Source organism: Polypterus senegalus, chromosome 15, assembly GCF_016835505.1.
Source record: "Polypterus senegalus isolate Bchr_013 chromosome 15, ASM1683550v1, whole genome shotgun sequence".
NCBI classification, from domain to species: Eukaryota; Metazoa; Chordata; class Cladistia; order Polypteriformes; family Polypteridae; genus Polypterus; species Polypterus senegalus.
Genome location: NC_053168.1, coordinates 74,807,015 through 74,820,380, shown reverse-complemented (window position 1 = coordinate 74,820,380; position 13,366 = coordinate 74,807,015). Strand labels below are relative to the sequence as shown.

Genomic DNA, 13,366 nt, shown 5'->3' with positions numbered 1-13,366 from the left:
ATTTTATAATGAGTGAAAAAAACAACATGCACTCATAACTTTACTAAAAAGGAATGTCTGCAACAGTACATTGTTGGACCAGTACCATCTCCGGACAGGTTCTCCCAGTATGCCTTCCAGTACTAGGAGACTGAAAAACATGCACATGTCGTCTTCACTGACAGGCTACCAGCAACCGCCATAAGCAAATGGTTTACTGTGACTTTTCCAGCACTTCTCAGCATAGTGGTTCATTTCAACAACTATTTTCTCCACCAGACTATCATTGACAAATCGTAAATAATCTAGATAATGATGATCAGGCATCTCTAGGCCAGGGTTTTCCATAAACAGACAATGAGGAGGTGCAGGATTGTCAGCAGTAATATGAACCTGACACCAAACACAAACAGAACTGAAACATGGCAGATCAGAATCTACAGAACAAGTGTCAGTTTTACTGTCCATGTCAAGACTGATGACCAATTCACGTTGTTATCACTACCAGTTCAAATTTATTTTGCTCTAAAACTGACTTTATGGTTTTCATTTACTATTGTGTTTTTGGTTGAGGGCTCCATCCCACTCATGAATATTGATTAGTTACCATAGAGTTATAATAAAGTGGCAGAACTTATAGAAATATTAAAGATTTTATGCAGCACAATGTTATTTCATCCACTAGATGTCAGCAGAATACTGTGCCAAGAGTTATTCAGGCTTATCACTGTAAAGCGGATCATTACATGTCACCCCAAATCGGATTCAGGTTTAGTCGTATTTACACACAATTTTGAGCCAGAGTCACACTCAGGTTTAAAGCCAAGAAGGCTAATGGATCACTCTACACCACTGATTGACCTGTTAAATTCTCAAAACCTCCAAGAGTTCCACCTTTTCAAATATACTAAGAATCCTTCCACTGGATGGAAAGTGGCAGGTAAACAAAGAAATGTACTAAAACACAGACATTAGGGGATTCAATTTAAAATGTTTTTGTAAGACTTCTGGTTAATAATCCAGTAGCAATGAATTACTGGTGGCCAATGCAGCTCATAAAGACGTGGACTACCCTAAACATTTTAACAAAATTATAATCACAAAGGAAAAAGTCTCAAATACAACAGTACTATGCAGTAAAACAGACTGTCCAGTGGTCATTTCTGTTTAGAAACTTGTGATCACAGAGATTTCTGTGCACTTATTTTTAATTCTGTTTCTTCCTGAATATTCTAGGCCTAGTTCTGACAGACTGGTCATAAGTCAATCTCGATGTAAGATGGACTGGTACATGTATTCAAACCTGACCATATGAATAGCACTGTACAGTATGTCCTTTAAGTCATGTTGTTTGTTTTATGACATTTTTTATCATCATTCTTAGCGCATTGCGTAGATTTTTTCCAAGTACAGTGGAACCTCGGTTTGCGAGCATAATTCGTTCCAGAAACGTGCTCGCAGTCCAAAGCACTCGTATATCAAAGTGAATTTCCCCATAAGAAATAATGGAAACATAAGATGATTCGTTCCACAACCCAAAACTATTCATATAAAAATGATTAATACAAAATATAAAGTAAAAATACATAAAACAAATTAACCTGCACTTTACCTTTAAAAAGAATCATGGCTGGTGTGAATGAGTTTCTAAACTCTTTTGGGATTCCACCCAACGGGACGACACGCGGAAGTGTGTCCCAAAGTAATCGCAGTCTCCCAGCGCTGTAGCAGTTCGCCGTATAAGCGTATCCAAAAAGATCACGGGCATGCTATAAGCGCCTGCCGTCGATGGGTTATACAAGGAACATTATAAAGATCCCGCTACAATAAATAACAGCGCTGTTGCTGTTTCAAGCTGAATAAAGCTGGGGTTGTTAAAGTACTGACACTCGGCTTCGTATTTTGGGGCGCAAGACGGGGACTCGTACTTCACAGCACACACGTGCGCGCACACACACACACACACAGTCACAATGCTGTTGTAAACAGTATACGCTCGTACGGATTTATTAAAAAATGTAGCTCGTCTTGCAAAACACTCGTAAATCAAGTTACTCGCAAACTGAGGTTCCACTGTATATGAAATCGTCTGCCTCCAAGCATAAATCCCTCCTTTAGAATGTTTAAGTCTAAGTGTAAAGCTGACTGGCTGAAGGTAAATGACAGAAACCCGATGAAATCAGATTTTAAAGGCAGGTCTTTGTTCTGTTGTAGTTCTGCTCTCTTCCACATGCAAGTAAGCCATTGCCTCATCAAAAAGCTGGAATCAACCTTCAAAAGGTCAAGATACAAGAGTGCCCCTGTATTTCACAATGTCTATAGTATCCTCTCAATAAGTTGTTTTCTTTTTGTGCTCTTTTATACGATCACTGTGCTATAATTGCAGAAGCAGAATTTAAAGAGATGCTGTGCTGGTCATTCTCTGGCTGGGAGATCTTTTGTACGATGCATACAAGACAAGATATCTGGCTAACGTGTGTATTGAGACAGGCATGAAATTCATAATTAGAAGTCATTGGAAAGGTCAGATCTTGCATGTTATGAATATGACTGATAAGACTGGAAATTAAATGCAACGATGTGCACACTGGAGCATGTGTATAAGTTAATGCAATGATAAATTTGTCATATCTAAAATGCAGGATGAACTAAAAATAAGATAGGATCATTAAATTAGGGCCAATATGTTAAGACTGTCCAAGGAAATAAGTGACATCTTATCGTATGAAAAGGGAAACTGAAACGTTATACTGCATTCCATTGGAAATGGGAAGTCGGAATTTCTGTGTCTCTAGTTGGAATTTTCATCTGGAATAACCCACAAGTCGGAATTTCTACTCGGAAACTCAGTGCTGGTCTGTCAAGTCTGGCTTCAGATTATGACTTACTGTACACCACGAACTTCAGAGAAAGCCATAGTATTATACTGTTTATCAGCACTTCTGTCTATTTGTGCCTCATTAATTCAGCCGTACACACAGTATTGTCCAACTTCTATCTGTGGACATGTTGCTACAGTGTTTGGAAGTGCAAAATCCTGTGTAATGTGCTGTTCAGCAGTTGTCTGCATTCCAAAAGAACAAGCACTACAAAGGTTTTCCTACAGACATCCATATTGTTTTCTGAATGTTTTACTGGAACGCAGTCAACGCCATTCTCAGCTCTGATGTTCGACTTCCGAGGTAAATGGAACACAGCATTAGAGAGGTAGTCACAAATGATAGAAAGTCAAGAGGCAGGTGTTTTAAAATGTGCTGGATAAGGAAGGGTTTAAAGCAGATTTCAAACAGAGAATGAGATACGATGTATTGGGTGTGAAGTACTTGACAAATGACAAAAGGAAGAAATCATGACCACTGGAAATGGGAACAAAAACTCCTGCAAAAAGTACATGCAGAAGTTGGTTAATGTGGAAAACTAATGTGAGCTCCGTAAAGAGTAGTCTGAAAGTTTACAAGATAAACAACCCTTATTTTGACATTTATACCATTCAATATTGCTTCATTACACATGTGCTTTAAGTGTATGCTTTTTGATTTTATAATGTTAAGTTTTCTGAAATGACTTAAGATAGGCAGTTGCCTTAATCATAATCTTTCAGTGGGTGCATGTTATGTTTCTTAAAAATAAATCTTTAAGTAAAATAATCTAGTTTGCTTTAGAAGAAGATCAGTATTTGGAGTTACTTGCAAGTAGCCCGAGGTTTTAGGGTTTCAGTGCTGACAGACAGCTGCATGTTTTAAGAATGTATATCCTGCAATGCATTACAATGGACCAGAAAAAGAAAGAGGTGAAGACGTATGGGTGTGTAAAAGAAAAAAGCATTCCAGTCATAAAAAGGACATCATTGCTTATTTCAAATGTGAAAATGCTCACGGTCACTTAAGTAATACCTGCTGCTGGATTCCTGCACTTTGAGAGTTTTCCATTTGAGCACTCCCTCCAAGTATTGATTGATTCCTCAGGATCTTTAGATTAGAACAGAATAAGACTTAAATTCCTATGACCAAACTATCATAACTACTAAGACATGAAAGAAGTGAAACAGAAGGGATTGACAGCTTCCATCTTTTGCACTGACAGCACAGCAGAAACGCAATCAAGAACAATCTTAGATGGACTGCTAGTATACACAGGTCAGGCAGATTAAAACTAAAATAAAGCAGGTAACAGACATTTATTTACCTCTGGTGATGCAAATCCCAAATATTCCCAATCCCATGTTCCGCCTGCAAAACTGAAAGAATAAAACAGATTATGGTGTTTTGAATATGAATGAAATTGCTTATCAAATTTATGACTAAAGCTAAACTGCCCTTAGCAGTTTTAATGCATGAAGAACCTATAAAAAATTAACTCAAGCCCTTCAACTTTTTCTCATTTTACTTTCTTACAAAACAGATCTCTTATTCACTTATTTACTTTAGTCAAAACTTATGCCGGAAAAATGTAAACATATTGGAAATGCTTTTCTATTGAAGAATACATCAAAATAATACTTTTTATAAATTAAAAATAAAAAATTCCACAAAGTATTCATTGCATTTGCTGTGGCAAACCTTTGCAGCCTCTGACCTAAACTGTTATTCTTATTTTTATTATTTTAGACTTGGAATAATTAGTTTAAAAATAGAGGTCATCCACAGTGGATTCAGAAAGTACTCCAACCCCTTCACTTTCTGCAAACTTTATTATGTTGAACATTTAATTTTAAACGGATGCATTTAGCATTTTTTGCTTATCAATCTACAGTCAATAATCCAAACTGACAAAGTGAAAATGTTTTTGGAAAGGTTTTGCAAATTTATTAAAAATCAAAAACGGAAATTTCTTATTCATATTCAAGTATTCAGACCTTCAATTCAGTACTTTGTAGAAGCCCATTTGGCAGCAATTACAGCTTTGTCTTCTTAAGTCTGTACAATCTTTGCACACCTGAAATTGGCCAGTTTATTCCATTCTTCTCGGAAGATCTTCTCAAGCTGCACCAGATTGGATGGGAAGCATCGGTTAACTGCAATCTTCAGGTCTCTCCACAGATGTTCTGTGGGGTTTAAGTCTGGGCCATTCAAGGACAGTCAGCGACTTGTCCCACAGTCATTCCAACATTGTCTTGGCTAAATGCTTCAAGTCACTGTCATGTTGAAAGATGAACTGTTGCGCCTGTCTGAGGTTGCACACACAGATTTTCTTAAAAGGCCTCTTCATATCTGGCTGCATTCATCCTTCTCTCATTTCTGACAAGTCTCTCTGTCCCTCACAATGCTGTCATCACCATGTTTCACTGTAGGAATGATATTAGGCAGGTGATAAGCAATGCCCAGAGTTCTTGTCCAAAGAGTTCAATTTTCGTGTCATCAGACTAGAGAAACTTTCTCCTCATGCTCTCAAGAGCGCTTTAAATGCCATCTTACAAACTTTAAGCGGGCTCTCATATGCCTTTTACTCAAGAATGACTTTTGCCTGATTGATGGAGGGCTGTTGAGATGTTCATACTTTCAACAGGTTTTTCCACCTCAACAAAAGACTTCTGACACTTTGTTAAAGTGATCATTTGGTTCCTGGTCACCTCCCTGACGAAGGCCCTTCTTATTTAGTTACTCAGTCTGGCCAGATTGCCAATACTAGGAACAGTCCTGGTGGCTCCAAACTTCTTTCATTTCAGAATTATTGAGGCCGTGTGCTCCTGGAAACACTCAAAGTTTTAGAAATCAGTTTATACCCTAACCCTCATCCATGCCTCATCACATCTTTATCATGAAGGTCTACAGAATGATCCTTGAATTTCGTGGCTTGGTTTTTGCCTTGGCATGCAGTGTGAATTGTGGGACCTTTCTTTATGATGTCAAGTCAATTCAGCTTACCACAGGTGGACCAGTCAAGTTCTACATACATCTCACAGACAGTTAAAGCAAAGAGGAATTCACTGGACCACAATTTGAGTGCCACAGCAAAGGACATGAATACTTATATGAATGAGAGATTTCAGTTTTTGATTTTTAATAAATTTGCAAAGCTTTCTGGAAACATGTTTTCACTTTTCTATTATGAGTTATTGAGTGTGGGTAAAAATAGCAAATTCATCCATTTAAACATACATTTACCTTAAAGTAAAGTGTACAGAAAGTGAAGGGGTCTGTATACTTTCTGAATCCACTGTATGTGCAAATAAGTGATTACATATGGCTTCTCGTTAAATGCCCTTAAAAGTATAAAACATTACAGATGCTAAATGTAACTTTTATCAAATTCTGAATGTTGACATCAGGGCCTCCAGTGCAGAGGCATACAGTTAAGTCTACTATTCTCAAATCTGCGAAGTCGAATTCAAGAGGGCCATAACCCATGCCAGCAGCACTGAGCACAAGGCAGGAAATGGCCTTTTACTGAGCACAAGTCTATCACTGGGCCTGCTCACTTACCCAGACTAACACTGGCGATGGGGCCACTTTGGAGTCTCCAATTAACATAACTTTCACATCTTGAGGGCATGTGGGAGGAAACACCAGGAAGCCATGAGAAGAATGTACAGACCCAGTCAAGTAGCAGCAGCCATTACGCTACAGTGGTGCTCACATTCCCGGCATGTTCATAGAATTTTTTAAATGTGGTTCAGCCCTGTTAAAACTGACGAGTTATAGTCAAAAAATGGAGTTTTCCATTTGACCATTTCATCCAGGTATTGATTTATTCTTCAGGATTTTTAGATTAGAACAGAAACAAATGTTAAAGTAGTGCTTCAGTAATCAGTGCTTGCCACCTAAAATGCACATGAATGTGTTAATGGGAATTATAACTTGATATTTATGTAGACGGTCTTACTGGTAGTCAATAATGTATAATTCAGACTAACTCACCTTTTTTCAGATCTTCAGTGGAATCAAAAAAAAATGCAGAAGTACTTGTGATTGCACACAATGAAATGTTACAGCAGTCTTAAGGGGTCTGCTACTGACCTATGTCTGGGAGCCTCAGGAGAGTCATTGGGAGCAACACCACGGGCCACTGAAGCCAGGAACTCCTGTCTTTTTTGTTGAACAAGGCATGCCGCTCGGATAATTTTATGGCGAGGGGTGCGAAGATAAGGCCGGTTAACTTTTTGCGCAAGATCTTCAGTCACCATTTCAAGGTCAGTCTGCAAATAAAAGAGTACAATATTATTTAAAAACCCTTGATAAGGACCAAGAATAATTAGAATTTAATATAGCTACGTCAAAATGTATTTATCCATTGCTTGGCAAAATATTAACTTCATCGAACTACACATTAAACAAAATGTACACTGATAAGATTAATAAAAAATGTATGTTAATTGATAGGTAACTTCATAAAAGTTTTAAATCTTTGTAATCAATTGTTGCTTTAAGCACACTAATCAGCATAAAATGCACTGCATAAAACAAGTAGGGTCAGAAGCAGTGTGCTCTGAGCTGAGGATGATCCCTGTGTTCATCTGGTTTTAGTACGTATTTACAGTCACAAGACTTTGGAGCTTAGAGCCATTGTAGTGTGCCTCAGAGTTGAGGACTTGCAGTGTGTTTCTTGGAGTTTGAGAGGAGGAACAAAGTTGAATACTAACTTAAGACCACCTCGCAAGGAGGTGGAGGGTTATGTTACAAAATGAATTCCAACTGTTACGGACATAAAAAATGCAAATATACCATTAAAAAATATGAAAAACATATATTTATATTTGGACTTAAGTATAGTGTGATACTGAATCAAATATATATTGCTCAAAAAATTAAAGGAACACTTTTTAATCAGAGTATAGCATCAAGTCAATGAAACTTATGGGCTATTGATCTGGTCAGTTAAGTAGCAGAAGGGGTTGTTAATCAGTTTCAGCTGCTTTGGTGTTAATGAAATTAGCAACAGGTGCACTAGAGGGGCAACAATGAGAAGACCCCCAAAACAGGAATGGTTTAACAGGTGGAGGCCACTGACATTTTTCCCTCCTCATCTTTTCTGACTGTTTTTTCCCTAGTTTTGCATATGGCTACGGTCAGTATCACTACTGGTAGCATGAGGCGATACCTGGACCCTACAGAGGTTCCACAGGTAGTCCAACTTCTCCAGGATGACACATCAATATGTGCCATTGCCAGAAGGTTTGCTGTGTCTCCCAGCACAGTCTCAAGGGCATGGAGGAGATTCCAGGAGACAGGCAGTTACACTAGGAGAGCTGGACAGGGCTGTAGAAGGTCCTTAACCCATCAGCAGAACCGGTATCTGCTCCTTTGGGCAAGGAGGAACAGGATGAGCACTGCCAGAGCCCTGCAAAATGATCTCCTGCAGGCCACTGGTGTGAATGTCTCTGAACATTCAAAACAAATCAAAAACAGATTTCATAAGGGTGGCCTGAGGGCTCGACGTCCTCTATTGGGCCCTGTGCTCACTGCCAGGTACCGTGAAGCTCGATTGGCATTTGCCATAGAATGCCAGAATTGGCAGGTCCACCACTGGCACCTTATGATTTTCACAGATGAGAGCAGGTTCGCCCTGAGCACATATGACATATGTGAAAGGGTCTGGAGAATCCATGGAGAATGTTATGCTGCCTGTAACATCGTTCAGCATGACTGGTTTGGTGGTGGCTCAGTGATGGTCTGGGGAGGCATATCCATGGAGAGACGGACAGACCTCTACAGGCTAGACAACGGCACCTTGACTGCCATTAGGTATCAGGATGAAATCCTTGGACCCATTGTCAGACCCTGTGCTGGTGCAGTTAGTCCTGGGTTCCTCCTGCCCGGCCAAATGTGGCAAGAGTATGCAGGCAGTTCCTGGAGGATGAAGGAATTGATACCATTGACTGGCCCCCACACTCACCTGACCTAAATCCAATAGAACAACTCTGGGACATTATGTTTCAGGTCCATCTGACACCGCTAGGTTGCACCTCAGATTGTCCAGGAGCTCAGTGATGCCCTTATCCAGATCCGGGAGGAGATCCCCCAGGACACCATCCGTCGTCTCTTTTAGAGCATGCCCCCACCCCCTGAACCCCCCCCAACTGTTGTCAGGCATGCATACAAGCATGTGGGGGCCATACAAACTACTAAGTACGATTTGGATTTGCTGCAATGAAATTTTGGAAAAATGGACTAGCCAGCCGCATCATTTTTCACTTTGATTTTCGGGGTGTCTTTGAATTCAACCCTCTGTAGGTTGATGATTTTCATTTTCATCAAACTATGTGGCATCCTTTCATTCCTACACATTACCTAGTCCATATCAGTATAGATATCCAGCAGGATCTTTGTTTTCACCATTGAGATCTGATGTGTTTTCAAAGTGTTCCTTTAATTTTTTGAGCAGTTTATTTAACTCAATGACACAGAAAAAGAAAAGCAGTGCTTGGAAATATTTCTATTGTGGAATTAAAGAAATACAAAAGTACAAATCGACATATATTTAAATAACAATCTTCAGTCAAAAGATGCTAAGTCGGTGTCCCTAATTTAGAATTTTCTTGGCCGCCAGTTTGGAAAGTGTGCATTAAAAGTGTTGCCAGGTACCTCTAGATAGATTAGATAGATTAGATAGATAGATAGATAGATACTTTATTAATCCCAAGGGGAAATTCACATAATCCAGCAGCAGTATACTGATACAAAGAAACAATATTAAATTAAATAGTAATAAAATGAAAAAATAAAAATAAAAAAAGCAGACAATAACTGAGTAATGTTAGCATTTACTCCCCCGGGTGGAATTGAAGAGTCGCATAGTGTGGGGGAGGAACGATCTCCTCAGTCTGTCAGTGGAGCAGGACAGTGACAAAAGTCTGTCACTGAAGCTGCTCCTCTGTCTGGAGATGATCCTGTTAAGTGGATGCAGTGGATTCTTCATGATTGACAGGAGTTTGCTTAATGCCCGTCGCTCTGCCACAGATGTTAAACTGTCCAACTTTACTCCTACAATAGAGCCTGCCTTCTTAACAAGTTTGCTCAGACGTGAGGCTTATTTCATCTTTATGCTGCCTCCCCAGCACACCACCGCGTAGAAGAGGGCACTCGCCACAACCGTCTGGTAGAACATCTGCAGCATCTTACTGCAGATGTTGAAGGATGCCAACCTTCTCAGAAAGTATAGTCTGCTCTGACCTTTCTTACATAGAGCATCAGTATTGGCAGTCCAGTCCAATTTGTCATCCAGCTGCACTCCCAGATATTTATAGGTCTGCACCCTCTGCACACAGTCACCTCTGATGATCACAGGGTCCATGAGGGGCCTGGGCCTTCTAAAATCCACCACCAGCTCCTTGGTTTTGCTGGTGTTAAGATGTAAGTGGTTTGAGTCGCACCATTTAACAAAGTCTTTGATTAGCTTCCTGTACTCTCCTCCTGCCCACTCCTGATGCAGCCCACAATAGCAGTGTCATCAGCGAACTTTTGCACGTGGCAGGACTCCGAGTCATATTGGAAGTCTGATGTATATAGATTGAACAGGACCGGAGAAAGTACAGTCCCCTCGGCGCCCTGTATTGCTGAACACAATGTCAGACCTGCAGTTCCCAAGATGCATATATTGAGGTCTGTCTGTAAGATAGTCCACAATCCATGCCACCAGGTGTGAGTCTACTCCCATCTCAGTCAGCTTGTCTCTAAGGAGCAGAGGTTGGATGGTGTTGAAGGCGCTAGAGAAGTCCAAAACATAATTCTTACAGCACCACTGCCTCTGTCCAGGTGGGAGAGGGATTGTGTAGCATATAGATGATGGCATCCTCCGCTCCCACCTTCTCCTGGTATGCGAACTGCAGAGGGTCGAGGGCGTGGCAGACCTGTGGCCTCAGGTGGTGAAGCAGCAGCCGCTCCATGGTCTTCATCAGATGTGATGTCAGAGCAACAGGCCGGAAGTCATTCAGCTCACTAGGACGTGATACCTTTGGGACAGGGGTGATACAAGATGTTTTCCAAAGCCTGGTGACTCTCCCTGTTCCAGGCTCAGGTTGAAGATGCGCTGTAGAGGACTCCCCAGTTCCAATGCACAGGCCTTCAGCAGTCGTGGCGATACACCATCTGGACCCGCTGCTTTGCTGGCACGAAGTCTTTTCAGCTCTCTGCTCACATGGGCTGCTGTAATTGTGGGTGGGGATGTCTCACCTATGCTGGTATCAGCAGAAGGATGGTTGGAGGATGCAGTACTCCGAGGTGAGAGTGGGTTAGGGTGATCAAACCTATTAAAGAATTTGTTCATTTGGTTTGCTCTCTCCATGTTTGTCTCGATGGCGGCACCCCACTTCGAGCTGCAGCCAGTGATAATCTTCATCCCATCCCACACTTCCTTCATGCTGTTGTTCTGCAACTTCTGCTCCAGCTTTCTCCTGTACTGCTCTTTCGCCGCCCTGAGCTGGACTCGGAGTTCCTTCTGCACGCACTTCAGCTCATGCTGATCACCACCTTTAAAAGCCCTTTTCTTCTGGTTCAAAAGGCCCTTGATGTCACTTGTAACCCATGGCTTGTTTTTAGCATAGCAGCGTACTGTTCTTACTGGAACTATAATGTCCATACAGAAGTTGATGTAATCAGTTGTGCATTCAACAGCCTCTTCAATGTTCTCACTATGTGGCATTTATTGTATTCCTTCAGACTGCCATGGAGGTATTGTCCAGATTTGATATGAGATCTCTTACACTATGTATTAAATAGAGCCTGTGCTTTACTGTGGAGTTTGTGTTATTATGAGATATTCTTAATGGAAATTGTTTTTATATGCTTTGGTGACTTTTGGATTAATTTGGTTATTAGAAAAAACTGGGCACATAATGAATGACAAATGTCAACTGTTCTGTATTATCTATGTTATGCATTACCAGATTAAGACCTTGCAGGCCCCAGCTATCACACGCATATATTTACAATCAATGAACATCGCATATAGTAATAAAACAAGTGGGAGGGTGGTCTTCCTTGGAGTTTTCAGCCAGTGGTAACACATTAGATTGAGGGATGGCAATATAATGTACAGGAAACTTCATATGTGTGTTCAGTGGGAGAACACAAGGTACCACTGAAGCAGAAAACTGCTGATGCTATTAAGAGAGAGTGAGACATTAAAAATTTCATTTCTGTAGCTGCAACACAGCTATTTTTAGGTAGAAGTGAAATTTCTAGGGCATAATTTGCAGGTCAGGCGTTGGCAGCAGATAAAATCTGAAGTGACTCTGACCTTCCAGTCTGGAGTTAAAGCGGGGATTATTTTGGTGTGGGTGATATCAGCATCTTAAAATCCTGTTGCAGCTAAAGTTGAATAATACTGCTTAATGTTTAATGCAGTAACATGCAAAATATAAATAAATGTCATCTTATTATTGCTATAGGCTCTCCTAATAATATGGCAGAATTAATCAATAGCACTTACATATTTACCCTAAAAAAGATAACAGAATATCTTTTTGCTTGGGTGACTTATATGCATGTGAAGGTGGAGGCTGTGATTTGGGCACCATACCTGTATTACATTTTTCTTGCTAATGCCAGGACATGCACCCAGGTCACCCTGATGGTAGATTCACCCATGAGTTGCGCTTCAGATGTGATTGTATTCATTTTTATCTTTCATCATGATAATACCTTTAACATATTCTCCATAGATTTCATGGCTTTTTCAGGTGCTCAAAGTGAATAACATTTATAATGATGTCAACGTAACTCATTTTGATCTACTGTAGTTTAATGATTACAATTATTTTTATTAAGTGTACTTGATAATGTTCTTTTTTCCTGTGCTCTTTCCTTTAAAATTGAGAGGAATATATAGCCGCAAGCTGTTAATTGAAAGAAGGCAAGACGTTAATTGCCAGTGTGCAGTCGTCACTGGACAATTAGAAGGCTAGCTAAACAAACCAGGGAGAAACACAAGGCCAAAACAAGACTAGCTGTGTATTAGTTAAACTTGGTGTTGGTCTTGTTCCACTGATCACTGCAACAGAACTTAGACTTGAAGACTGTCTCCTCTTAGTACCGATACTGCGTAATTTGGTTTTAGCTAGCATGGTACTATTTCAGGTACACTGCAACTGACACACAGTGATTGATTACTTGATACTGAATATTTATAAGAAAACATGGCAGCAATTAATATGATTTCTTTAAGAATAAACAGATACTAAGAATTCATAAGCAGAAAATAAAAAGAAGACGTCAGGTGCTTTATCATCCTCGTCTCATCACACCAAAGAAGCTAAGCAAGTGCACGTGTTCACAAGTCTGATGTGACTCTTGCAGACAGCAGTTGGCAGTCCACTGAAAGACAGCCCAGAGAAGTAGCAGTTCTACAATTGTCACGCATAAAGAAGACAGATCTATTTTCTGCAGCTACATATTCCATTATAGGAGTCACAGACAAAAGGAATACCACTTTTTTATCCTGGAAAACATCT

At 40.2% G+C, this 13,366-nt stretch overlaps 1 protein-coding gene across 8 annotated transcripts in view; it reads right to left on the bottom strand.

Annotated features, from left to right (window-relative positions):
- LOC120515645 (ankyrin repeat and IBR domain-containing protein 1-like) overlaps nucleotides 1-13,366 on the bottom strand; it is a 445,503-nt gene that overhangs the window by 22,925 nt on the left and 409,212 nt on the right. For 5 of the 8 annotated variants that reach the window (XM_039736854.1, XM_039736855.1, XM_039736853.1 and 2 more), the window contains 3 exons: nucleotides 6,936-7,114; nucleotides 4,165-4,216; nucleotides 3,873-3,947 (listed from right to left, as the gene is read on the bottom strand). In XM_039736854.1, the coding sequence (XP_039592788.1) occupies nucleotides 3,873-3,947; nucleotides 4,165-4,216; nucleotides 6,936-7,114 (306 nt within the window). The remainder of the gene's footprint in view (nucleotides 1-3,872; nucleotides 3,948-4,164; nucleotides 4,217-6,935; nucleotides 7,115-13,366) is intronic. The other 3 variants (XM_039736857.1, XM_039736856.1, XM_039736859.1) reach the window with 1 other exon arrangement.